Source organism: Euwallacea similis, chromosome 9, assembly GCF_039881205.1.
Source record: "Euwallacea similis isolate ESF13 chromosome 9, ESF131.1, whole genome shotgun sequence".
In the NCBI taxonomy this organism is placed as follows: domain Eukaryota; kingdom Metazoa; phylum Arthropoda; class Insecta; order Coleoptera; family Curculionidae; genus Euwallacea; species Euwallacea similis.
Genome location: NC_089617.1, coordinates 229,753 through 257,434, shown reverse-complemented (window position 1 = coordinate 257,434; position 27,682 = coordinate 229,753). Strand labels below are relative to the sequence as shown.

Below are 27,682 nucleotides of genomic sequence, written 5' to 3'. Positions count from 1 at the left end.
TTACTATTCACCCCCCCCCCCCCCCCCGCACCCACCACCACTGACGAGTTAACTGTAGCTTGATGTAAAATGTGAAAGAGAAAAGTTAAATTAATTTAGAGTCAAAGCATTAAGAAGTTATAAGCTTGTTGTTGGGTTTAACTTAATATGACTTTGCCTTCAAGTAATAAGCGTCGACAGTAGTTTTGATTAAGTATAAATTTTTCAGAACACAATCTTTTTTAAGACTTTTTAAGTGCAAAAAAAAAACAAAAGAGTGAAGTCCAACCCTAAATTCAATTGAGCCGTTGCCGACTTGACCACCCCTTCCAATTCCTAAGATATTTCACCCCCTTTGGGATGGCCACGGTATTGGGGTCTGATGATATATATCCGGTCAAGATCTGCAAGGATTGCTTTCACGAGTTTTACCGATATGCGGCGATTTCTGCATGCGACGTTGATTAGTTGCTATAAAAAAGCACCCACCGGACACTGCGGACATTATTATTCTCCCTTTGTATTATGAGATTATAAATCTACCTTTCTCGGCTAAAGTTCTGCCAGCCACATATAGCTTTATTAATATTTTCTCTTTTTCTATCCCGCTCGGGTTGTGTTTTTCTTTTAGATTTATAGGGCCTTCCATATCGATTCTTAACCTAAAGGTACCTACCTACATTGTATTGCCGAACGCTGCGAAAATTAGTTTTGCCGTATTAATTAAGGCTTCATTGTTCTCGTTTTGCATTCGAAGGTGATTATTATTATTTTTAGTCTGCTTGATCACTTATTTTATAAAAGCGAACTCATGTGTGCTCTGCAGGATCAATATAAATTGCACAGATCTTTTGGTTTTCATAAAAGTTGAAAAAAGGCGAAATGGTTTTCTTTTTAATTACATATGTCAGGATATGCACTTATATTCCAGATTTTCCTAAAAATAAATTTCGATTTACTTTCTAATGTATAATAAATAAATAATTTCTAGGATGGTCTGCAACGATGCACCAATGAAGAGACCTGCTGCTCCTCCTATGGAAACTGAAAGTCAAGATTTAATGTTATAGGTCATTCCTACTAAAAAATTACCATAGAGCAAACTTACCGACCAAATCTAAATTATCTTTTACAACAACTCTTTTAAATCTTGAAGTAGGTAGGGAGTGCAATTTAATCTTAAACCCACTGGATTCGTTGTACCTAAAAGTCGTATTAAAACACTATACATACATATGTTTTTTGAGTACGTGGACAAACTTCAAGGGGTAATTTTTTAAATGATTCCAAGTCGAAAAGTTTATATAAACATAGGTCCGGTAAGGCTTCATTTTCAAGATAGAGGTGTCAAACTTTTTTCCAAAATGATTTTTTCGTAAAAATATTAATAATATTTTAATCTATTTTGTTGAAATTTGGCAGCGTTATTTATGGTAGAAAAGTGCTAATTTCGCCATAACTTGACTCAAATTATTAAGTCCAATGCCGTCCCTGGGGATACCTTAACCAACTCTTTGACCAAAAAAATGTGCGCCACTGACTTTTTTTAAATTTTTATATATTTTTTTGCATTAAGCAACTAGAAATACAACTTATGCTAGTCGACGTTAAAGAGAATATATTTAATGGCAATCTTAATTTTTGATAGTACCATTTGAAAGAACGCATTAATTTGCATACAGGGTGATTGATTCGTTTTACACTAAGTACTTTATCGAATCAATCTAGATTCCAAAAAGCGATTTTGGACATCTCTATAATGCGCTCATCCCTTTCGTTCTTCATTGAAAGCACATGACGCGCCATCTATAATCTACGTAAAATAATTAAGTAGTGCACTCGCTAACTATTAGAGTTTGTACGACTACGGTGGCGCGATCTGCCTGCTGACAAAAATACCTGAGTGTCTAATACAAAACAGAGATGGAGGTGCTCCCTTTTTTGAAACGGATTATTACACTGTTGGAAGCAAATGTATGAGGCACAATCTACAGGTGTCACACGTAATTAATATATTATTTGCCACGTGGTATACACATTGTATCATTTACATAACAACTGCGAAGAAGAGAATTTCGTACGTGTTAGATAGATTATTTTTTCTACGAGTACACATAGGTAAATGTTAGTTACACCTGTTACTTCAATAAAATATTCGCGTGTTCTAAAATTTTCACACGCACACGTGCGATAAAGAGTGTTACCGCATGCATGATAATGTCAAATATCAACAAAAATCTTTGACCCTGACATATGCAACGTTAATTTGTGTGTGGTAAGACTTTTGACCGCACGGTTTAGTTTTTTCTTACACTCTTTGGCTTAAGACCACGTTATATTCAGGTTCAGTACATGAAGGGTAACAGTCACAGTCTAATCCAGGTTTCGAAGATCCTCTTGAATGAAGTCGATTTAATGTCTCTAAAAAAAGCACATAAGATGGTCTTTACTATATTCAAGTGGAAATCGCAGCGCATGCGATAATACGCGCTAGTATATTATGCAAACAGTGCAGCTGCATTTCGGCGCAAAACTTCGCCTTACTTAAAAAAAACTTCTTACTCATGTTATGTGACATATTACTATTAACTCCAAATATTCGTGTGATAAAGTGATCTTATCGCATGCTTAAAGAAGTGCTATATTGTATATCTATTAGAAAAATATATATGTATGTATGTATATTATCGACCAACTATGTAACGGACAATACTCGGCATATCCCTATCATGAGTGCGGTTAAGGTTATCATCAAGTCTCTCTATCGCCCTCGATGCAGCAAATTGACTTTACCACATGATTGTAAAAAAAAATTCTTCGCATTCACCATGCTAAATAAGTTATACTGCACTGGGTGTATAGAGTATTTCCTTTAGCACTCAAATAAGTGCGGCAAATACACATTTTCTTACGCTAATAGGAAAGTATATTATTTCCTTACATGTCAGAAAGTAGAAAATACTTCCTGCGAACTTACTTACGTGTAAAAATTAAACAATGCTCAACATTTTTAATGATACGTTACAGGAATTTATAAATCAGGCATTATTTTTATTAGACACATTATTGATATGAAATTGTATTAAAAACTCTGTAGCATATTGGCACTTAGCACGCACATGCACCATAGTGTTACTTTAATCTACGTACTATTTTATAGGTGGCACAGTAACTTTAGCGCATGCGCAAAGGAAGAATTTATTTCCGTGAAACTTTACTTATAATTTCCAACTTCAAGTTTCATTTTACTTCCTTAATTTTTACATTAAGACTCTAATAATAGGTATGCAAACTTACCGTTGATTCACAACTACTTACCAACATTATCTGACAAACATCTTAAGCCGTCGATGTTACAGTAACCTTGTTTATCTAAGAAAATTTCATTAAATTAGAATCGGTAAAATTTTGAAAATTCAAAAAAGTAACCAAAAGCTTAAAAAAGGGCCACATTTTCTTTTTTCTCTTGATATTAAAATCTTCACTTTCTAGGACCCCTTTTACCACATTTACACGTCTTGATTCAGATGTAGGTCAGTTTTTAAGTTAGACTTTTTGGTATGGTGGATTTCTAGTTCTTATACAAATTTTGTATAATCAATGTCTTTTGGTTGTTGGGAAACATCATCAACCAAATCAAATAAATTAAGTTAAAAAATTGACGTATTTCTCATTTCTCACAGAACCAAATCTCTACAACATCGACCTTCTTCAAATGAACAATTATAGGAAGGATTACATAGAAAAATTTTGTTATTGTTCATTTGGATTTTCCATATAATCCGATTCTGTCTTAGTTGAATTTTCCTACTCAACGACTTACTATAGTAAGGCATATGATGATGAGTGCAGTTGCAAAGCTTCAAATGATTATCTGCATGACACTGCACTAAGCAAGTCGAATAGCTGTAGAACTTGTGGACTTTCAAGCTAGCAGGAACCTCCCATGGATATCTGCATTTTCTTTTGTGAATAGGAACTTGGATCACTTTATTATCATTGACTATTTCAACGACCTAAAACCAGCAGCATTTCACTGGCATTATTCTAATTTTTTTAGCGGCAACGTTACGTTGAAAATGACTTCATAACTTTCACCAATTGCTATATCTTTCATGTAATTGGATTCAGCATTAATGAAGGGAACGTCTTCAGGAGCGTGAAAATAGACCTAAGAAATGAAGTGCAATGTTTATGGAAACGGATTACAGATCAATGATTAGAACTATCAGAGGATTAAAATTCTTATACGTCACCCTCACATCCTCCTGTGTCTGTATGAAAAGTTCGCCAATTCCAGTCTCTCTGTTCATGTTAAAGTTTTTAAGTAGCTTATTTTCAAATTTAGCACTGAAATCAGCAAAATTGTTTTGAAATTTGAATATTCCTGGAATATGAGCTTTAAACCGACTCACACAGTGTGCAAAGAGTTAAAACTGAAACATAGTCCATATTCCGTTTCCATCGGCAGAAATGTTTCGCAACAATTGAATTCTATACTATTCCATCTACATTGTGTGAATACGCTGTTGCATGGCTTCCTGAGCTGCATACAAAAGAACACCTTTCATTTACCAAGAGTAATTCCTTGCTATCTATTGACTAACCTTCTCAACAATGCTAGAAATATTAAATTTAGGACATGTGTAACATTCAGTTTGGCAGGCATAGCAACTGCCAGAGAAAAACAGTAAATCTGTGATGAAAAATTCTAGTGTGGCAATATTGTCCCGCTCATCAAATTTACTGAAAAATCGGCAATTGAGTCGCATATTAAAATTACAGTAAACACTCGATACTGTGAACATCGGATAACGTGAATCATCTTTCTATCACATTAACCACCGTATAACGTGAACAAATGATTTCCGTTACCGGGGGAACTACTTCTGGGGATTCCCTGGCAGTCGTGCTCAATACGGGATTACCCGACCCCGGGTCGTGCCCGGTATTTCCCCAGTTTTACTTTCCCCTATTGTTTAATTTTTTGCATTGCAACATTTGCCTGTTGCTTTTGAACGGTTGTCGAAAGGTTTAGTGAATACGTGTTGTTATATGTAATGTCGCTGAAAAAACCAAAGTGTTTAACTCTCCATGAAAAATCTATTGTAATTCAGGAGCTAAGTAAAGGTGCAAGTGTTTCAAATTTATCCAGAAAATGCAATATAGCTAAATCTACGATTTGCAAAATAAACCAAAGAAAAGAAACCATTTTAAGAGTAATAACAGATACATATGTTGAATCAAGTAAAAGAAAAACACTTAAAAGGGTCTGTATTACCACAAATGGAAAAACAGCTATACAAATGGTTTCTAAATCAACGAAATAAAAATTTTGTCGTAAGCGGAGAAATGATAAAGCAAAAAGCCAAATCCATACATTCTGAAATAAAGGAAACTGATAAGGAGTTTACGGCTAGTGAGGGATGGCTACAGAGGTTTAAAAAAAGATTTGGAATTCGGTTTTTAAAAATTTCCGGGGAAAAACTTTCTACCCAACCATTAGTTATCGGTAAGGCTGCCAATCTAAGGTCATTTAAAAACTTTACTTGCCCTTTTGATTATGAACACTTCAAGACAGCGTGGATGACTGCTGTGTGTGGATTTTTAAAAAATGGTTCCGTCATTCCTTTGTACCTCAGGTAAATTTTCTTGTGTATTTTTCTTGAAATCGTAGCATAAATTTACGTATTCCTTTACAGGTTACACGTTTTTTTGTCAAATAAAGGGCTCCCGATAAAAGCTTTACTTCTGCTAGATAACGCGCCATCTCATTCAAACGAAGAAGAATTAAAGAGCGAAGATGGACAGATTGTAACAATGTTTCTTCCACCTAACGTTACGCCGCTTATCCAACCTATGGATCAAAATGTTATCAGGCTTACAAAACTATATTACAGGGAATAGCCTTCTTGCCGATGTTATAGCAAGTAATTCAAACATAACTGATACATTGAAAAACTTGACTGTTAAGGAAGCTGTTGTCAACTTAACGGCTGCATGGAATCGACTCGATTCACAAATTATTGCAAAATGTTGGAGAAATATTTTAGAGAACACTGAAATGTCCGAGGATGACGATGATGAATTACCTCTTTCTGTTTTAAAACGTCGATGGGACTATGATAAGGCAGGCTTACTCTCCAAATCCTGTGATCTTCTAAATACACTAGCACCACAAGTAAGGGATTTATCTTTACAATTTAAATCTGTTATTACATATGTAATTTATGTATATTTGTAGGCCACATTCAAGGAAACTGATGTATTGGAATGGAATGTGAAAACGATCAAGAAGAATGTGAAGTTCATGTAGTCGAGAATTTTGAAGAAATGTCAAGTAAAGTGTCACTGGACAGCGCTATAACTGCATTAAATACTGCAATCCAGTGGGCAGAATATAGTGGTGTGGACTTCACAGACCTCATAGTTTTAAAAAGACTAAGAGAAACAGCCCTTGTGCAAAAAATTGCAAATCCTAAGAAGCAAACTAAAATTTCAGACTTTTTTGTCACCCAATAATCTGTTTTCCACTCTATTTAGATTAACCCCCGATTACATAAATAAATCGCTAACGTGAACGTGCGTTGTTTTATTTTGTTCACGGTATCGAGTGTCTACTGTATATTCGACTTTTAGAAAACACCCACTCTTTTATAATTGAGATATCAACTCCAGATTGTTGACACACCGAGACTGATGGAAATGTGGTATTCCAATCCAGGTATGTAGTTTCTGTCAGGAAGCTTATAGAGTCTTCTTGATAGCTCTTTGCACAGGAAATAAAAACTAGAGTCATTAGGACACAGTATGTAATGAAAATAATTGCCCACAGAAACCTGAAATAATAATTCTTATGGGATGTAAGTAAAAATAGGAAAAATTGTTTTAAGATTTGTTTTAATTCGATTAGAGACGAGTGAAGTTGCTAAGCGTTGTGAAATATGAATTAAAATTTTCTTCAAATTTACCATCAATGAAGATTGACAGAAAATTTGGAGGCAATTTTAAGTCAATTCAATAACGAACACGTGAAAGTAATCCATTCCTGTAACCCATCGATATTAATGAGTTCACTGTCAGATTCCTTAGAAAGAGAGAAATAAGTTAGGGGACCCGATACCTAGAACTAGAGCTCTTCAGCTACGGGGACCAAATGCAACTTTAGACCAACTCCTGATAGTAGTTTCGAAAATCTAGAAAATGGTCTCGAGCTCGATGTGCTGTTGTTAAATTAATTAAATACAAGACGTATTAAAAGAAATTCAACCATTTTATCGAAGAATCTGTATACAGCATAGTAATCACACCCGAACTGTCAATCGTCGGCCGTTATCACCAAATACAACATCCCCTAATTTTATCCCACATTTTTTAAGCATTTTTTCTTTATCTCGTTTGAGAATAAGACCTCACATACACATTTATACAATAATTATCATATGTATTTTTATATATTTTTGGCAATCTGTTCTGGACGGTTTTCGGTTCAAACGAGAAAATCCAATGTCCGATTTGTTAATTTGGTTGCGCCTTTTTCTACCAGAAAAAATTACTTCAAGTAAAAAGAAAATTATTTATCGTGGTTTTAATTGTCGGCATAACCGAAATTGATATCAATTTTAGTAGATTCGTTTTTAGAGTTTCAGAACTAACTTTTCCAAAGCTAAGAACATGCGCTACATACTTTTCCTAAAATTAATTGATTCTGTTATCTCTTATGAGAAAAGCATGTAGTACTCATATAACCAAAACACATTTTTCTGCTCACCTTACAAGAATTCCCCGTTCGTTGGATTCAACATATTTTAATCCATGGAGATGAGAATGACTGCAGTAAAACCTCAGCTTCCTTATAATAACGTTTTTCTTCATAGTTTTTATTGAAAATATAGCCTTTTTTAACTTTTTTCAGTTTAATTTGCGCGCTATGCCATATTCATCAGTAAATATCCCATTTGTATATGTTAACATTGCACTCTGGACAAATGACCTGAGTAAGGAAAGACGAGCGATGGTAATATTGTGATAAATTCACCCTTTTATTATCAATTCTTAATGTATTTGGCTGAATGCCAGGTATAACCAACAAAAGAGGACAATTAGCTTTTATAATCTGAACGTTTCTAAATATACAGAGTTTTCGAAAATGAGTGCGCTGTAATTTAATAGCGCGAAATCGCTTCGCTACCAAGATACGGAGTTTTAAAGTTTAAAATTTAATTTAATTTTTTTCTCATCAGCGCCCATAATTTTTCAGATATGTATCAAATTTGGAGCGTTTGTAACACATTGAAATCCTACAGGGTCATGTTTTTTTCTGGGGTCACACCATCTTTTACCATCTCAAACTTTTTTGTGCATCTTCGACCGCTTATTTTTTTGCAATTTGCACTCCTTGATCAATTTGGAAAAGTAATTGGCTTTGTGTCTTCTCTTTGTATCTTAATTCTTTTCGAGTTCGACAATATGAATAATGATTATTTAAGGAAGATCAAAGTCTAATAATGAAAAGTATCATCCATTACTCGTCCCGAAATATATTCACGAGATTTCGAACCAGAATTATTGTTATTTTTGTCAGTGTCACATCAAATTCTAGTGAGATGAATTTCCTCATGAAAAAAATTCTCATCAACGCTATAAAATAGAAAAATTAAATGTCCCGCTTGTATGAAATACCCTTTACATTAAGAAAATGTCTCTTCCAGTTCCACTACTTGCGGTGTTGTTTCATATCAACTTTCGCGGATGGTTGTTTTTATCGGCTACGTCACGTCAGGGAAGTGTCACCAAAGTCAATGTGTCAATTTGCTGTTCGTTGTTCCAAAACAAAAACAGCTGAGAGGACAAGTTTTGAAGAAAACTCCCCCAATTTTGGAAAAAATAATGTTTGAAAGGTTTCTAATTCGAAGAAAAATTTGCAAATGACCCGGTAAAATTAATAATTTATATAGATGCAGGCAATAAACTGCAATACTCTTGTCTGTGTAATTCTAGTAGTGTAATTTCATTTCTTTGAGAGGACAAAACAGTGAAACTTCCAAATATGATACCTTTGTCAGACAACTATGATATTGCCTGTTTCCTTGTAACCAAGCATTCCTGGAAAGGAAAGTAAGTAGAAATGCATAGTACTTACTAGTTTTGTAGGTACATAATTTTGCAGATGTTAGTTTACCACTTTATCCAATTCGATTTCTTGCAATTTTTTTATACTTTCCCCATTATCAAGTTTAGTCTTAGTCCATACTGTATCTGTTTATTTATTGAGGCAAGCAGATACTATAAGTAATTTCATTTTATAACTTGCAATGCTTTTAGATTACAAATTATCTTTATAAAAATCAATAGAACTATTCAAATACTGTGTAAATGCTGCTGTCACATCTTAGCAATTTTTCTATTGTGAGGTGTATTCTTTGATAGTTGCTGGTAAATTCATGCTCTGTTCACCTTTTGCTTCATTCACTCTTTTGTTTATTTCTTAAAGTTGAATTGTTAATCGGCTGTTAACTTTAATGTCAAGTGAGATATCAAGCTAGTTTCCACAGGAACAAGGAAATTGAGCAATATTAAGGTCCTATTTCAACATATCTATGGATATTAGCTTGTAGTGAAACTTAACTGATATTTTACATTTATAAAATTTGACATAACTCATCATGTAAATTGTATTAAAGGTTATAAATTATGGGATGCTCCAAATAACTTTTCAATTAAAAAGCGGGGCTTGGGTCCGATTTTTCTATTTCTTGGTAACTTTGGCTGCAAGATAATTTCCATGAAAATGAAGAAACTAACCAGTGCTTTGCTTTGTTTTTGTCAATTCTATAGATATTATCTTATTGGTGAAGTTATTAGGAGCTTAAAAAACCAGGCCAGATTTTTTCTACATTATTTATGTCTCTTGGGCTTGAATGTTTGCTTGAAGATGTTAAAAGGCATATAACTTAATTAATACCTTAGGTTTATAGTTCACCACCTACTGTGAGTTTTTTTTTAATGGTCAGCCCTTATAAAATACTGTTTTAGATATGTTTGCACTATAAAACTACTGCATTGGCTACTTAATTTTTCTCCCATTTAAACAAGTTTATATTTGTTGTACCCTGTGTAAAGCTTGTTTTATTTATTAAAATATGAGGTGTCAACTTTAAGTATTCAAATGTGGCATAATATTGGAATTATCTTGTTTTTCCTTTCAGATATAAGCGGATATTCTCAATAGGCTCTAAAGGAATAACAACTTACAACCCTTCAACATTTGAAGTCACAAATAAATGGGCATATCATGAATTCTTCTCTATTCAGCCAATCAAAAGTGGAAACAACTCACCAAATGAATTTCAAATCATGGTTAAGAAAGAGAAAAAATTGACCAAAATGATATTTTCTACTGATCACCGGACCAATGTCATAACAGAAACTATGAGATTTAGGAGTTTGTTTATGGAGAAACCAAAAGACATCTTTGTATACATCCATTTGTTGCTAATTGATAATTCCTATTAACCCTGTTTTCTTGTTCTAGCGCTATCAAGGCTATAAACACCATTGGTCAGATATACGATTACCTGTTTTGTTAGAAGTAACTCCATATTCTTTAGATCAATTGGACCCTACTACTAACACTATTCTTGCCAGTTATACTTATAAAGATTTTGAGGGTATTTGCACTGTTTCCAATTATCCAGGTGAGGGAAAAATCGCCGTTCTGAGAACTTTTGAAAAGATGTTTGTCTTTGATTTTAGGAGGTTTTGTAATAGTTTGCGGGGGTTTCGGTCGTCTACATTTGTTTCAATCAGTTCATTTTGAAGAAATAAAAATAAAAATTATGGAACACTCTGTAGCGTTCTTAGGGATAAATATTAAAGTATTAGGACAGCCAATTAGCTTGGAGGATTTTCAGAAGCAGCGATTTGGGAAATATAGGTAAGATTTTCTTACCGGTACAAAATTTTCGGTAAATATTGATGAAATCCAGCTATATAAGTACTGATTTAATAGAACAAACGGCGTGGATACTAAGAATAATTGTCTTTTTTAGTGAGGATGAATTTTTGACGTCAGCCTCTGAATTTTTGGTCCATAAAATTCATAAACCCAGACATTCAGAGCCTGTACGAAGGATATTATGTCTTTCCGAATTTTGCCTCCTTGAAAGAGACCCTCAAACCTACAGTATTTGTACTTTGCAACCGTTATGTGATATATTTGCTTTAGTTCGAGATAGTGATAATCCTCAGATGTTTAGTATAGAATACGTTAATGGACAAATTAGAACCTACACATCTACCGATAGGTAAGGTAAACGAAACCTTAATTGCGGACAAAAGAGAATAATTTTGTGTAGGGATTCCCTATTGGCGTCCCTCTTGGATGGAGTGAGGGCTTCCGGTAATAAGGATGTATATATTACGATGCGACTCACCCCAAGAGCGCTCCGTTTGGGGCCTCTGCATATTCCCGTTGAAGAGGAAGTTGAGAGCCTCCATTTGAAGTTATTTCAGAGCTCCGTGCCTCATATTACTTTTACCATGTGCGTTCAGAGGTTCAATGCGAACATTTCATACAGTGGCCTTCTTTACAGCGTAACGCAAGAGGTGAGCAGTGTTAATTTATATTTCAATTTGTTAATTTGTTTTTACGCAACTTTTTGGAAAACAAATTAAACAGATTTGGTATTTTAAAGAAAAGTGTCACACGATACATGGCAAAATCGTAAATAACGTACTTGGATTGATTATAAATCTCGGTTAAGCCTCGGTTTATAAACTTCTGTCCCGTACGTTATTTACTCATTATCATTATCGACCTTGTACTGTAAATAACTATATGGACTTTTTTCAGGGCATTTTTTCTGAAAATAAAGAAAAACTGATTATTTCCGCGCTTCAGAGCTTGGTTTCTCGCGAAGGTGATCAAAAAACAATATCCGTTTTTGAGCTCGAGTCACAGTTTCAAGCCTTAAGGAGACTTGTTGCCAGTAAAATAGGATTTGCAGCATTCACTAAACTTCCTGGGTAAGAAAACTACTTCTTTGTTAAAACTGATTTTCATATCTAATTTTCATCTATAGATTGTATAATATGCTAAGATATTTGTTTTAACCCTAAAGTTTCGTATAAACACCAATATTATAGGCTGTTAGGCCGAGCTATATACATTAATGTTAAGAAACTTAAACTTCAGATCAATTGTTTTCAATTATTCGTTTAAAAAAACAAAATATAGTAAACTGTTTCTGACGTTTCAAATGTGATTTTGTCCAGACTTCGAGAATCTATTGGCATGAAAGTAGTAGCCGCTTTAAAGAGGAATAACCATGCCGTAACTCACGCTGCCATCGATATGATTTGTGCCTTAATGCATCCAATGCATGATGACTATGATCTTAAGCAGGAACAGCTGAATAAGTCTTCGTTGCTTCAAACAAAGACATTCTTGGAAAATTTACTCAACATGTGGACGGCGCACATTGTAAGTATATGTTGTGATTTAAAATAGAGAGTTCATAACACAAGGTGTCTAACTGAAAAATACCCTTGAACCTATTGATCCGGAAACTAATGATATCGGCGTGTGTGGTTTATGCAAAAGACTTTCAATTGTGTATCTCAATAGCGAAGCATTTACGAATATTTGTTCAAATAGAGAATTATTTTAATTTGAGCTAAAGAATCACCCAAAAAACATCTGTAATTTATTACCGGACACCCTATAATAATATAAATATAATTGTATTTATATATAAATAAATATATATATTATTATATAATATTATAGGTATTATAATGACATAATTTTATATAGCGAAAACACAAAGTAAAAGCGAAGAATTTTATTTAAGTTATATTTTTTAGTCTCAAGGAAGTGGTGCTCTAGTCGTTTCATCAATGTTGGATTTTCTGACATTTGCACTTTGCGTGCCTTACAGTGAAACAACCGATGGAAAGCATTTCGATACTCTATTAGAAATGGTAGCCGAACGAGGGCGAATACTTTTTAAGCTTTTTCAGGTACGTGTCTGTGAGCTAAACGAATTTAACAAATGATTTCAATTAACTTAATATGTACTTAAAAATGTTTGTAGCATCCATCAATGGCAATTGTTAAAGGCGTCGGGTTGGTAATGCGGGCTCTCATAGAGGAAGGAGACTCTGAAGTAGCAGTAAAAATGCAAAATTTGTCTCTTGCCGAAGGGGCTTTGCCTAGACATCTACTTTCTGCGTTATTCACTCAGGGAACTGACGGTCGGTTACTAACACATAGACAATTATCCAGACATTTAATTGGATTGTGGGTGACTGGCAATCCTATTGCTATGGGGTTGTTAAAAAGAATAATGGTAACGTTTGACTATTCTTCGCTTTTCTCTTGTACGAAGTTTCATTGTTTTAGCCCACCGGTCTTATAGCGTTTCTCGATTCCCGAGATTCGGTTCCAAAGGAAGCGAAAGAACAAGAGTTATTAAATCATCGGGACAATTTGAAAATGGCCCAAGATCACGCTTTAAAATCAAGAAAAAATCCCAATTGGATTACTGTGGAAAGACAATTGAAGAAAGTAGAGAAGCAGGTTGAATATTACACTGATTTGGCCTTACAGCATTGGGGAGCGAAAGTGGGGATTACACTGAAAAGGGAGGAGAAGATAAAGGAAAGACCAATAGTACTCAGAAAGAGGAGGGAGCGCGTTAAGGCCGAGAGCAATTGGTCATTTTTCTATTACAATTTTAGTCACGATCACGCATTACCTAATTTGATTTGGAATCATAAAGTTTGTATATTGATTTTAAATGTGAATGTGATTTTAAAGGTATTTCCTGTTAGACTAGGGAGGAGCTGCGAGCAGCATTAGAGAACGAAATTCGCACTTTTTCTAGTGACAAAGATTTGGCAGGGAATGCACTTGTTGCATGGAATCATCAGGAATTCGAACTGAATTATCAGTGTTTAGCCGATGAGGTCAAAATAGGTGATTATTACTTAAGACTGTTACTTGAAATGGACGAGAATAATGATGATTCGCCAATTCGAAAATCGTAAGTATTTTTTTGTTTTTAATATATTTTGTTAGTTAGATTACCAACTTCCCTAAATTTTTAATTCTTGAACACCTGACATGAAAATATTTATAACAAACAAGATAATCTGTCTTATTAAATCTCAGCTGTGAAAGAAGATGATTACAAGCGAAATTAATCTCACTACAAAATTTTGTATTTGTACAGGGACATATACGAAAACTGAAAGTTATTATATCTATTTTTTAGGTACGAATTTTTTAATGATCTCTATCACAGATTCCTATTAACTAGTAAGGGGGACATGAAATCTATGTGTTTGCAGGCAATGGCTATTGTTTACGGTCGCTATTTTGAGGATATTGGACCATTTAGTGATACGAAATACATTATTGTGATGCTTGAAAGGGTGAGTACAGAATTTCGGAAATTAACAATCAAAAGTTTTCAATCAGGTGGCCCGTTTTTCGGGCTTGAGCATGAACATTTTAGTTGTGGGACTTAATTCTCTCGTAGAATCTGCAGTATAATTGGAAACATTTCATGCTAATGCGATCCATAATGTGTCGATTGATGCATAGTTCTTTCATCCAGACATAGCTTCTATGATCATCTATCTAATAGTGTTTAAAATTTTGTAGTGTATTGAGAAAATGGAAAGAGATCGTCTTGTAATCTTCATAGGCAAGTTGATGTTACATCGAAAAAATGTCCGAGAACTGATAGATGTTGGAGGCGTCAAGATCTTGGTAGATTTAATGACCTTGGCCCATTTGCACACGTCGAGAGCTGTGATACCAACCCAAACAAACGTTATAGAAGCTGGTCCTGATATGTATATTGAGCAAAAGCCAGAATGGCATTACAATACCGATGAGGGGGGGAAAGGGCCTGTTACTTTAGATCAGGTAATATTTTCTTCTATGTGTACTCGTAATAATAATATGTTCTGTGACATGCAACGATTCCGTGAAAATTAATATCGTTAAAGGCGGCAAAGTGGTGTTTGTTGGATTATTTCTATTCTGTTTTGACATGTTAGGGGCAGTAACTCAGCATTTAAATCTTGAAAATCAGAAATTGAGGAATTATCTCGTTGAAAATTTTTTTTCTAATAAAAGTACTATTAAACATGTAAATAATCTTTTAGGTGAAGGAATTATTCATCAAAGGCGCAATAACCAGCAAAACGCGTTGCTGGGCAATGGGCCTGGACGGTTGGCGGGCCTTATCCCAACTGCCTCAATTAAAATGGTGTCTTCTTGCCAAAGGCAGTCCAGTTTTAAATGAAAGCGATTTGGCCACCCACATTCTGAACTTACTTATCCGAATGTGTGAATACTACCCCAGTCGAGATCCAGATGGCGCGATCGTCAGACCGATGCCAAAGATCAAGAGGATCCTCTCGGAACTCACGATCTTATCCCATGTAGTGCAATTACTTTTAACCTTCGATCCGATATTGGTAGAAAAAGTATCAACATTAATGTGCGAGATAATGGCTGATAATCCGGAAATGCCGAAAGTGCATTTGACTGGAGTTTTCTACTTCATTTTGATGTACACTGGAAGCAACGTCTTGCCTATTGCTAGGTTTTTGCAGCTAACCCATATGAAACAAGCCTTTAAAACGGAAGAGGTAGGTATAGTCTTAATTTTCCAAAATTAGTTATGTAATTTTTAATTTTTTCATTTCAATAATATATCTTTACCGTTCTAATCGATGTGACTGTTATTAAACATTCATACTGATTATAGCAACAAATAAAGTAAAGTTAAACAACGCCATTTTAAATCGTCATTTAAATGCTGCGTTTCGATTGCGGCCGCGGCGACTATTCAAAACACATGTTTCCTTTTGCAATTTTTTATATTTCATTTTTATCTTTAATAGAGCAGAACTACTGCTGCACAACAAAGCATACTTGGTCGACTTTTGCCTGAAGCGATGATTAATTACCTTGAAAATCATGGAGCAGAAAAGTTCGCTCACATATTTTTGGGTGAATTTGATACTCCAGAGGCAATCTGGAACTCTCAGATGAGGTATGCATTTTGTTTATGCATGTAAAATGGTATAATTGTATCAACTGCGTACTACACCAAAGACGGTTGTTGGGTTTTTTAGAAAATAACTTATACAAAATTGTATTTTTTAATTTGAAAAATTATTTAGGCGAATGTTAATAGAAAGAATCGCAGCCCACATAGCAGATTTTACACCTCGTTTAAGGACTCATACAATGGCCAGATATCTATATATCGCCATACCCACAATTCGATATCCGCAATTAGAACGAGAACTATTTTGTAACATTTTTTACTTGCGTCATCTTTGTGATACCGTTAAATTTCCCGATTGGCCTATTCCGGATCCTGTAAGTGTTTGTCACAATATTGCAAACAAATAACAAGTAATAAAGGGTTTTCGGACTTTAGGTTGCGCTCTTAAAAGATGTCTTAGACACATGGAAATGTGAAGTGGAAAAGAAGCCTCCACTGATGACGGTCGAAGAAGCATATAAAAGTTTAGGACTACAGGGTACGATCCATGAAGAAGCTGTAATAAGGAAAGCGTATTATAAGTTAGCTCAGCAATACCATCCTGATAAAAACCCCAATGGAAGAGTGCGTAATTCCACTTATGAGAAACCAATTCGGTTGCACGATTTATTTTAGGAGATATTTGAACAAGTCAATCAAGCTTATGAGTTTCTATGCAGTAGGTCTAGTTGGAATGTAGACGGCCCGAATCCTAATAATATAGTTTTGCTTCTGAAAACACAAAGTATTCTGTTTCATAGACATTCTGATGGTAAAATTAATATCTTTTTCTGAAAGTTATTATCTCAAACAGTTTATAATTATAGCTTTGGAACCATATAAATACGCCGGTTATCCTCAATTGATTACTACTATTCAAATTGAGACCAAAGATGATCAACTGTTCTCTAAATCGGAACCGTTATTGGCTTCAGCCGCTGAACTAGCTTATCACACAGTGAATTGTTCAGCTCTAAACGCTGAAGAACTTAGAAGACAAAATGGATTAGAGGTGAACTATCTCTTGATATAATATATCCTTTTGGATTAAATGGAAAAAAATGGTGAAGTTGATATTTTTGCTAGGTTTTGTTAGAAGCCTTTTCCCGTTGTGTGGACGTTTTAAGTAGGTCATCCAAGTCGGACGATGTAGCTGTCCAAGTTTGTATACATATCACCAGGTGTTTCAGCGTAGCAGCACAGTTCCCAGGCTGCAGAGAGCGTATCATCAATCTACCTCAGTTAATTAAAGACCTCTGTCGAATTCTGCATTTTAAGGCGAGTGTTTTTTGAAAATCTATGTTATTAGTTTTTTATTCGCGTATATAACAAGACCAGGAGTCCTATTTTTGAAATTCGATTGTGAGTATTAAATAAAAATATCAAAATAACGCACATTGAGCAAAAATACGTTACTTGTGGTCTGCATGTTTTTTTGTCTCTCATCTAAGTTTTTGGTTTGATTTAATTTCGACCAACATAAATATTTGAAATAGTTCTCTCCGTTCTTCTAATCAAAAGTCTGTCTCAGCCAAAAAAAAGTTTTTTATGTGTAGCATTTGACCAAGCTCTGCAGTGTAACTACTGAATGCATAAGCGCATTGGCAGTCGACCCAATCTTGCAACTAGAACTTTTGAAAGACGGAGCGCTTTGGCATTTGCTGCTTTTCATCTTCAAATACGATTTTACTTTGGATGAGGGAGGTATTGAGAAGAATGAAGAAACCAACGAGCAAGAAGTCAGCAATAGATTAGCTAGGGAATCGCTGAGAGCATGTGCCACCATGGCAGGACTGTCCTCAGAGGAAAACTCTTTAGTTCTAGATATTTTGAACAGTCTTTTAACGTCGTACGTTGTTAGTAGACTGGTGGGTGACCGGCCGGAGGAAGTGAGTGGTTTTCAATCCGTTGTCTAAACGTGTTTGCTGATATCATTGTTGCCTCTTTGTTGTTTCAGATATTAAAAATACTTAATTCTAATAGCGAAACTCCATACCTGATTTGGGATAATGGGACTCGGAGTGAGTTAGTGGAGTTTCTGAACAGTCAAGTCAATTCTCGGGATCGCGTCGATTTTAACGAGGCCACGACGTTTAAGTTCAGTGCCCATAAAGACGAGTTGCTAATTGGAGGAATCTTTATTAAGGTTTATAATGAGCAACCGACGTTTCAAATTACGGTAAGCTTTTTAAAGAATTCTCACACTTTTAGCATCCTCTCTTCTTTGAGTTTATTTTGTTTTTCTTTTTTTAGTAATGCAAGTAATGTAAATAAGAGAGCTCGAAAGTATAGTTGAGTATTTCTTACATGTGTAAGTTACGTGTGCTTTTCGCACGCTATTCATAGAACTGCTTAATGATGATCTAATACTGGTTGTTCGTTTTTCGAGTTCTACAACTAGAATTTTGACTATCTTAAGAAATACGAATAGTTAGAAAATCAGCATGCTAAAATTTGACATCTATTAGATTTCCAACTGCATTCATATATTAATTTCGATTGCTGTTACTGTCCATTATTTATACATGTTGCAAAAAAAATTGATATCCATGATACCATTCGATTTTTAATAAGTGGATTTATGGTAAGATGTTATAAATTCAAAACTTTTCGAAGTAACTGTTAGTCATCTACAAACATTGGATTTCCTGTGCTGTTATGTTGAAAAATGATGTCATATACGTCATGTATGCCACATATGATGTTATGCCTTACTCCCTTCAAAAGTTTCTTCTTTCATTTCCAATATCTAACGATACGGAAGTATGAAATTAAGGTAAGCCCCGTATCAGAAACAGTAACGTAACTCGAGAATGATTTGATATAGGTACCTCAGGGTAACTCGTTTTAGTATGAAGGCACTGTATATTAATAGTATTAATTTGTGGTGCTCTTCTTTAATGTTAATGGTAAATTTTTACTTACTAGAATATGAAATACACTTTTTACTCTCAAAGATTATTGCCTTAGAGTTAGTTGCTACATTATTTCTCTTACAGAATCCAAAGAATCTGGTAGTGGACCTCCTTACTTTCCTCAACGGCCAACTCGACTTCCTAAGGAATCTTGCCAATGTTGCGTACTCTGTAACGAAAGACAATAAGTTAAACCACACCTCCATGGCACTGAAAGCCTTAGCCAACGTGGTCCGAAACAATCCCGGCGTTGAGCTCCAATGCATTGGCCATTTCAAGCTTCTCTTCAGTTTATTAGTCGTTAGTCACGTTCCAATCCAAGTGGAAGCCTTAAATGTGATCGCAGTGGTGACTAGAAATAATGAGTGTATTAATGACATCGCTTCTTGTGATGTGCTCAGTTATATTCTTTTGAGCATTTACTCTTTACGGGACTCGCATCAACAAATTGTGGATGTACTATCGGCTCTTGCAACGAATACTAAAATAGTGAAGGAAGCCCTTAATAAGGGCGCGGTTCTATATTTATTAAACTTGTTTTGTAATTCTACCAATCCCCAAGTGCGACAAGGTGCGGCCGAATTGTTGGCCAGAATGTCTCTGGATAAGTTAGTTGGGCCCAAAATCAGGATCGCTACTGAGGTGTTTTTGCCTCCGATTTTCTTAGATGCGATGAGGGACAGTCCGGAGACATCAATGAATATGTTGGAATCGTCACACGAACATCCGGAGCTGATCTGGAATGAAGACGCAAAGAACCGGGTCTGCTCCATTGTATCTAGAATGACTGATGAGTAAGTTTTAATTTTTTATAAAATTGAAGGAAATTTGTACAGTTTCGATATCGCTATAGCGTTTTTATTTAATATTATTCTTGTTCGATATCTAGAAGAAATTGCTTATCACATATTTGAATTCTGCCACTATTTACAACCGATTTTAACGATGTATGACTGTGACTTTGAAATTAAACAATTAAAATTACAGTGATGCACCGTGGTAAATATACGTCGGATGTTACAAAACCGTAACTAGTTGAATGATTTCCATGCATACAAATCCCATTAGAGTTTGCAAGCTGATATTTGATGAATTTGTTTTTATATAGCTGTGAGCAAAATATTTATTGTTTACTCTTTTACGCAGGCATTATAAAGAGCAGTGCGCCAATCCATTGTTGCAATGGAAAAACCCGGACAGCAATGGCGTAGCCACATTAACCGCACCACACGAAATCGTAATAGGGGGAGTTTATTTGCGACTGTTTATTGAAAATCCCGCTTGGACCTTACGAAAACCTAAAGAATTCCTGTCAGAACTTCTAGAAACATGTTTGGAAAATATGTCCAAAGAGACACCAAATGTAGGTTAATTTTAATGATTTTGAGTATTACATTCACCTGCAAAATATTACACTTTTGCAATAATTTTTTTTATTTTATCTATAACTGGTTTTTAATTTATGGCACTGTTCTTATTTTGAATCTCAATCTCGGTATTTTTAGGAAGAATTATTAGAACTATCAACGAATGCCTTATGCGCACTTTTACAAACCCAACCAGCTCTCTTAGATTTGATACCATCGTTCGGTCACATACCTCGAATTTGCAGGCAGATGGGTTCAAATACCAGATTGACCGTGGTTCCGAAATCCGCCATTCTGATATTGAAGTCCTTGTCTTTGAGTAATGTAAGTTTTGAGAATTAATTTTGATACTATTAATTAATTGCAAAGGTAATTTTTCACGCTTATAAATATACAGGTTGTCTTCAAATTGAGATTCAATTTATTTTAACACAAATAAAGAAAACAACACTTGAAATAAAAAAGTGTTCTGTTTATCTTTTTTTCCACACATTAGTTTACGAGTTCTTTCTACTAGTCGAAAAAGCTCACCTTGTATTTTTAGTGATTTTTTGTGTTTCTTAACCTTTTATAGTGTGTTGTCTTTACTTTGTAAACACTGTATTTTAGCTGTGCGTCACGGCAATATCAGAAACCCAATGTATGCAGCCATTAAAACGTGCTATGCAAGCTCGAAAAGATATGACAGCAGTAGCATGCGAAGCACTAAGTCGATTATTCTCAACCAGCCAAGACCAATTAGTGCGACAAGCTCTCGAAGTCGATTTTATACATTTCTTGTTAAATCTTCTGGAGGAGCGATTGGAATTGATCGAAAACCCAGCCATGACGAAAGCTCAAATCGTGAATGCCCTCAAAGCCATGAGCAGAAGTCTGCTTTACGGGGAAAGAGTTAATGCAATTTTAGAGAAAAGCAGCGTTTGGGCAGAGTACAAGGATCAGAGACATGATTTGTTCATTACAAACACGAATGTGTCTGGATATTTAACAGGTAATTGCTTGGATATTTTTTAGATTCTAAATTCCTGAACTGTTTAATACAGTTTAAAAACAGAACTGGATTTTTATTCTCGGTTTTCAACTAGCTTTTGATCTAACTGACGTAATTTTTGATTCAAATTTCAAATAGTTACAAATCTGTTGCTTCTGCTCAATGTCGCCTTTAATTACTGAGTACAATTTTCTCATAGGTATGCCGACCCCTGCTGGATACCTCACACAAGGATCCGGCAACACACTTCAAGTGGTGCCCCCTCCAGTTCATCGAGAAGATCCTCAACTAAAGCACGACGTCTTTTAATAAGGAACTTGTGTTAAGTTTAGGCGTTAAAGCTACTCATTCACCTGAACGAGTAACAAAGTCATACGGATTACCAACTATAGTTTCTGGAAGGCCACCGATTCAAATCTCCTCTGGAAGTGGTAAAAAAATAAAACATTTTTTGGTGCCTTAAATCTTGAATTTCTGAACAAATAGAGAGGGTAGTAGATATCTACTAAAAATAGGTGTATCCGAAGACGTGTGACTTTAAGTTGGAGCAGTTACTGAAATTGGTAGATAAATTCAAGACTTTAGGCTCGTTCGTGAAGCAATAAGTCATGTAACAATTAACGTGTCGCCCATCCCTCTCTTCACTTGAAGGTCAGCTTTCAGTTACATTTACATTCAGCTATGTGTTATCACTCGAGCCTCACGCAGTGAATGCTCTATCTAGGGGTGTCTATTCCGTTGTCTCCTTGGTGTAATTGTTCCTGCGTAATGCGAATTTTCTTTATGCTAACGAATTTCATTGACACAATTGGGATTTTCTCTGAATCAATCAGTTAGTTGGAGATAATCACGTTTCCTTCCAATTCAATAGTTATTTAGGCCATAAGTTTCTATTGAACTTCTCGTCCATTAATTTAATACCGTATTTTTTCAATTTAACTACATCTGTCAAGGAGTCTTAAAACGTTTAATAAATTGAATGGCTCTCACGCGTAGTTATTTATTGTTTTATTATGGGGGCGAATGTATTGGTTATTATGGTAAATCGTTAATTATTATAGTTACTTTTTTACCTCCAAAACGTACTACGTTTGCAAGTTATCATTGTTACAATATAAGAAATTGTATTATAGGATGTATAGTTACATAATAATTATCCTTAAGGATTATGTTTAAGTTAAGGTAAGATGATATATTTTTCATAATGCTTAAAACGTGTTTTATTTTGCCCTCGGTTCATCTACAGGGACTAGGGTTGGAGTATAAAGTTCCTTTTCCCCCCGAATGGCGCAAATTTCTCTAGCAATCTATTTCATATTTTTGTGATTTAATCTTTTAAAAATAATTTTAGCACTGCTTTGTTGGTTAATTACAAACAACGTGATAAAAAACTCTGAAATAAATACAAAACTACAATAAGGTCAAAAAAAAGTTTATTTTAAATAAATACATAAATTAGTGATAATCTTTTTACAGTCGGTGGCTATCGGTCAGGACAGACACTCATTTATGAACAGAATAGAATATTATATTTAGGCCTTATAAGGTACATTTAAAGTACAATATTTAATTTGATTTGATTTAGTTGAAGGAAAATATCTCTTAAAACATTTTTATGTGAACACTATATATCTGGAGAATGGCCCAATCAGGTATCACATACTGGAATTCACAAATTAATAAAATTAGCTAGAAACTTGACAGATTTTTCCCCAGTATTTCCTGTATTCTAATTTTTGATGTATACTAACGCATTCATTTACATCAATTAACAATAATTGTGAATACTAACTTTACAAAACCAACTTTTGAGCAAAGTTTGAACGCCTCTAAAATAGTTTTTATATACAGAAGCTATTTCGTTCAAAATAAACTTTAAAATATCTACTCAACTTTACTAAATTTATTATCTATGTAATATATCATATACAGTACGGCCGTAAAGTCAATTCTCCCTTCTAAAGTGTGAAACTCATTATAGAAAAATCAAATTCAAGTGGTCCTAACATTAAACTTATAACACAGAAAAACCGTACTTTACCTGAAATCGATTTTATCGTATATATTGAGAGGTTAATAAACTCCTTTCCCTGATCAGTCTTCTCTTACCTTTTAGCATCCGCACTGCATATAGGATGTAATAAATGTTCTTGTTCAAATTTTGTTTCTCAAAACCTCACAGAAGTAAAAAATGGTTTAAATACAAAAGTATTCAAAGTGTAAAAGTATAGGATGAACAAACTTTTAAACGTCCGGGGAAGCTCAAAAAGAATAAGATTCAAATTTTTTATATTGAATGGAACCCTCTGTATATTTGGATTCCTTTCAGATTTCTTTGATTATTTCATTTGAAATTTCGACGTTTAAAATAAGTCAATATGGTTCTTTTTAAATTTTCAATAGTCGTACCCTTCAAACTTCTGTAACACCCTTTCGCGTATCGAAAATTGTTCAGCCTATATTTCTGCTGTCTTCATCTTATAGCTTTTGAATCTAAACCTTTCCTCTATCTCTACAACGTTTTAAGATAATTGCTAGTCAAGTAAATATGGGACAACCTGTACATATAATTACTTTCTTATATACAACATTATAAAACGTAATTTTCATAAAGGAATAAAACACGACTTTATTTTATCAACTACTGGGTTCTCTTACCTTATTATTTTTAAGCCAATAAAACAATAAAGCACCTGTCTTTACACAACCGCAAAGTAAACCTTTAGGGTCAATTGATCAAAGTACCTGCAGCTTTATCTGGAAGACAATTTAAATAGAAACCAAAAATCTTGCCAATACTCTTATTATTTTACTCCTATGAAAATTATCCCCCTGGTAATGTTATCAGGACATTCAAATTTTGTGCAATTACTCACCAGTACTCCATTACTCACAACAGTTTCTTATAAATATGAATAAAATTTGCCAACATTAAAAACATTATTTGAGGTGATTCGACGAAATGGAATTCTTATAGTAAAGACCTAAGAATAGCTATATTTCCTAGGTATTCCTGACTTAATCCGACCCTTATGTCTACAATATTCCTAAGCTTTTATTAATTATTCTAGTTACAAAGACGTGAAGAATGTCAGTGAACGTAGTCATGAAACGTTTTAGTATTTTTTGGTTCTAGTATTATTGTAGAAAGTTGGGAAGGTACCTAATCTATTAGGGACTTCTACCATGGAGCATTATTGTCACACACTTAGTGGCTGATAAAGTACATACAGTTGGGTAGTATTAAAGTATCTACATTCAGCTTCAAATAAGACAATACATCCCAGTCAATGTTAAGTGGCAATGTGATGCAAGTGGTTCTCCATGGTTATCCATAGTACTTTTCATGTGTGTAACACAAGAAAAAGTCTGTATGTTGGTTATACAGTTTTGATAGTATCATAAATTCCAAGATATGTTTTCAGGATTGACTACATGTTTAACAAAAACAAAATTGAAAGGAATCAATGTTTTGCAAATATGTCAAACCATATTCAGTTCATTTAAAACATCAGTCCCTTTACATTTATGACCTGAAGCTTTGTGTACAAACACGAAGACGAAGAAGTTGACCCAAAAAGACTCGAAGCCAAACTGAGTGAAAGTGGAAAAATCTACTTATGGAATTGGTAATTTTGTGGCTCATATTATTCATATTTTTAAGCAAATGTGATGGTAGTTCCTGCATTTGCAACTGAGGTTAGTAACTGGTTAACCATGTTGGTAATTGGTCATTTTCAAATCGACCATACTATATTTGTCTACTGTTAGAACAAGATTACTTTTTCAAAAAAGTAAATAAAATATCAATTTTATATGAATGATATTAAATAAAAATACCAATAATTGATTTAATAATGCTCCATGGTAAATAAACAAGAAGTTTACAAGAATGTATTAAAAGTAGGTATTATTTATACAATCAGACAGTCTGTACATCTCACAGCAACCAGCAACAATCGAGACCGGCAGTTCACCTGAGGCTCAGTCTTGAAATCACTATCACTGCCATCGCCCAAACGAGGCAGTTTTCAGGAGACATTGAAGCAGTATTGTTAGTATTTCCATGATGCATAGCAGCAGGATGTTCACCTAAAACATTGAAACTTTCGAAATGGGAAGAAGTTTATATTTTTTTGACTAAGTTTTTTTGTACAGAAGAATATTAAAAAGATAATTTACAACTTTAGGTAATAAACTTGTAAATAGCAAAATTGTGGAAAAATAATTTAGTAGACCCCAAAAAATATATATAATTTTATAAGCAAACATTTAATTTTCATAATAACATTAGTATTAGTGTTAAATTTAGCTTTATTTTTAAAGAAGGAAGCGAAAGAGTTTTCAGAGCTCCAGTGTTGTACAAAATTCGGGCACATCCCATAGATAGCGCCACCGTACTAAGATACCGTTCCTTCAGGAGAAATCTCTTTAAAATGTAATTTTCGTACAAGAACCTGAACCTATTTGTTCCCCAAGAACCTATTTTATTACCACCTAACGGTGCACGCCGGTGATATTCCTTGATGAAGCAAAGAATACTCTTGCATGCACTTTATGTGGACCACACAAATGGGTGGTAAAAATTGGTGGATTATGGTCGATTCATGACATTCCCCAGTTCAACTGGAGATTGATAGATGGAAGTGGTGCCATGGCAGGATAATTCGTTATCTAGGACTAAAACTGGATGCAGGACTGACGTAGTCATCATGCAAAAAAACTGCAGTTATGACCGCTCTGTCCAGAATTAAAAAATCTATCTATTCATGAAGGAAAACCTGCAGGTGATAAAGTTTATTCATAGATATATACTGAAAAAAGGATAGCTAGGTCAATCAGGAAGAAAGAGTTTTTAAGCTAACGAACATTCCAACTCCTTAATTCAGTTTCAAATTAGTTGTGCTGTTACGTATTGTATTTATAAAACAAAATCGAGCCCATAAGGTATGTTTTCGTACTTTTGTTGTTTAGCAATTTGCATCAATTCCCCATGCTTCTCTTCATGTTCAAAAGGGAAGAAATGTACGACTTGTGCTGTGTTTTCAAACTGTTTCTTTCTGAAATTTTAATGAATTAAAATTAATTATCTTACTTTTAAAGAAAACTTTCCACCGCACTGAATATCTTCCATTGGATTGTTTGTTGTTTAGCTTATTGAAAAATGAAATAATAATCTTCCCATACTGTGGTTTTCAAGTTTATTATTCTCGGGGAAAGTCCTCAGCTTTGAATATCTTCCTCTAGGCTTGCTTTTAAACGATTCATTAAACCTGCACACTGAATATTCCAGAAATTATAATCTGTTTCGTTAAGTATTAAATTTCATTAGTAAGTAATTTATTTCCAATATCCTGAGAAAGTACCAACCATAGAAACAAGGCGTATCTCCCTACATCCCATACATACTGTCCCCGATTCATTACCTTGTAATAGTACGCTTCTGTCCTATTAAAATAATGTCAAATTTTTAACCGTCACCGTCCCAATGTGCCGCTGGTGCTAGCCACACTACTTAATTAATTAATATTCATGTCGCCTTTATCAATTCGTTCAGTGTTTCTGTTCGTGCTTCGTAATTATTTATTTCTGTGATAAATCTATTGTTCGCTTATTCATTATTTCCATCTTATCCATTGAAGCCTTTCTTCACTGTCTACATGTTATCTTATGGCCTACAGTTTGTCCAAGATAAATATGTCTAGCATGGAAATATTGTAAATTTATGAGGTCCCCATGTCGGATATCCTTATCTTGGACATACTGTATATACATTCATTTGAAGTTTAGAGGTAATTTTATACTATAATGTCACTCACACTTCACTGAAATAAAGTTTAAAAGTTGCTGTATTGACAAGTAATTAGTGTGTTCACACTAAAGTAAGCGTCACGGTCCTATGCATACAAATAGGCACCACGCTCCTTTGAGTGTGAACGTGAACGTCACTTGATCCCTAATACAAAACGGGCTTAATTCAAAGGACAGCACTCGATGTTTACGGAAACCTGAATCTTCACCATAATTGTAATTACAATATCCCCTAAAGTTTTCATAGTCGAACATCCAGGTAAAAAATAATCATCATAACAGGAGATTCGAAAAGTGGGGGATTCGCTTGTTAAGATTAAGAAATACTTTTTAAATTTTATTTTGATTAATATTCTTTTCTATAACGTGTAACAAAAAACAATAATTAAGTGCGTATGTAATAACAACACGTTTCAAAGTGGGCAAAAGAAATGGAAACTTTGGAGAATTGTTCCATTCTTAGTAGACTTTTTATACTACCTATTTTTGAAGTCAATTCAGGTGGCTGTTTGTTCGGTCGGCCCATATTAAATTATATTTCAAGAG

At 34.3% G+C, this 27,682-nt stretch overlaps 4 protein-coding genes across 4 annotated transcripts in view; 1 reads left to right on the top strand and 3 right to left on the bottom strand.

Annotated features, from left to right (window-relative positions):
* Window positions 1–908: 908 nt before the first annotated feature.
* Window positions 909–4,314, bottom strand: LOC136411082 (sodium channel protein Nach-like). Its single transcript, XM_066393486.1, has 7 exons — window positions 4,236–4,314; window positions 4,052–4,150; window positions 3,803–3,995; window positions 3,298–3,351; window positions 2,292–2,400; window positions 1,088–1,182; window positions 909–1,023 (listed from the first exon to the last, which is right to left on the bottom strand). The coding sequence occupies exons 1-7, from the start codon at window positions 4,290–4,292 to the stop codon at window positions 935–937; spliced, it is 696 nt and encodes a 231-aa protein (XP_066249583.1). The 5' UTR covers window positions 4,293–4,314; the 3' UTR covers window positions 909–934.
* A 76-nt stretch (window positions 4,315–4,390) lies between these two features.
* Window positions 4,391–7,862, bottom strand: LOC136411023 (pickpocket protein 28-like). Its single transcript, XM_066393428.1, has 4 exons — window positions 7,751–7,862; window positions 6,630–6,818; window positions 4,587–4,725; window positions 4,391–4,525 (listed from the first exon to the last, which is right to left on the bottom strand). The coding sequence occupies exons 1-4, from the start codon at window positions 7,852–7,854 to the stop codon at window positions 4,391–4,393; spliced, it is 567 nt and encodes a 188-aa protein (XP_066249525.1). The 5' UTR covers window positions 7,855–7,862.
* A 947-nt stretch (window positions 7,863–8,809) lies between these two features.
* On the top strand, window positions 8,810–22,539 carry Rme-8 (receptor mediated endocytosis 8). Its single transcript, XM_066393639.1, has 28 exons — window positions 8,810–9,096; window positions 10,188–10,455; window positions 10,514–10,676; window positions 10,735–10,915; window positions 11,031–11,285; window positions 11,337–11,586; window positions 11,834–12,006; window positions 12,256–12,463; window positions 12,847–13,002; window positions 13,077–13,331; window positions 13,385–13,762; window positions 13,816–14,027; window positions 14,259–14,418; window positions 14,651–14,917; window positions 15,160–15,648; window positions 15,904–16,055; window positions 16,186–16,387; window positions 16,449–16,637; window positions 16,689–16,824; window positions 16,880–17,064; window positions 17,139–17,330; window positions 17,609–17,941; window positions 18,010–18,231; window positions 19,052–19,761; window positions 20,114–20,330; window positions 20,473–20,658; window positions 20,944–21,325; window positions 21,525–22,539. Exons 1-28 carry the CDS (start codon window positions 9,029–9,031, stop codon window positions 21,632–21,634), a joined length of 6,699 nt encoding a protein of 2,232 aa, XP_066249736.1. The 5' UTR covers window positions 8,810–9,028; the 3' UTR covers window positions 21,635–22,539.
* Window positions 22,540–22,741: 202 nt separating this feature from the next.
* The window catches only part of LOC136410656 (limbic system-associated membrane protein-like), a 117,438-nt gene continuing 112,497 nt past the window's right edge, over window positions 22,742–27,682 (bottom strand). Inside the window, exon 7 of the mRNA XM_066392914.1 lies at window positions 22,742–25,417. Within this exon, the coding sequence (XP_066249011.1) occupies window positions 25,299–25,417 (119 nt within the window). The 3' untranslated portion in view covers window positions 22,742–25,298. The remainder of the gene's footprint in view (window positions 25,418–27,682) is intronic.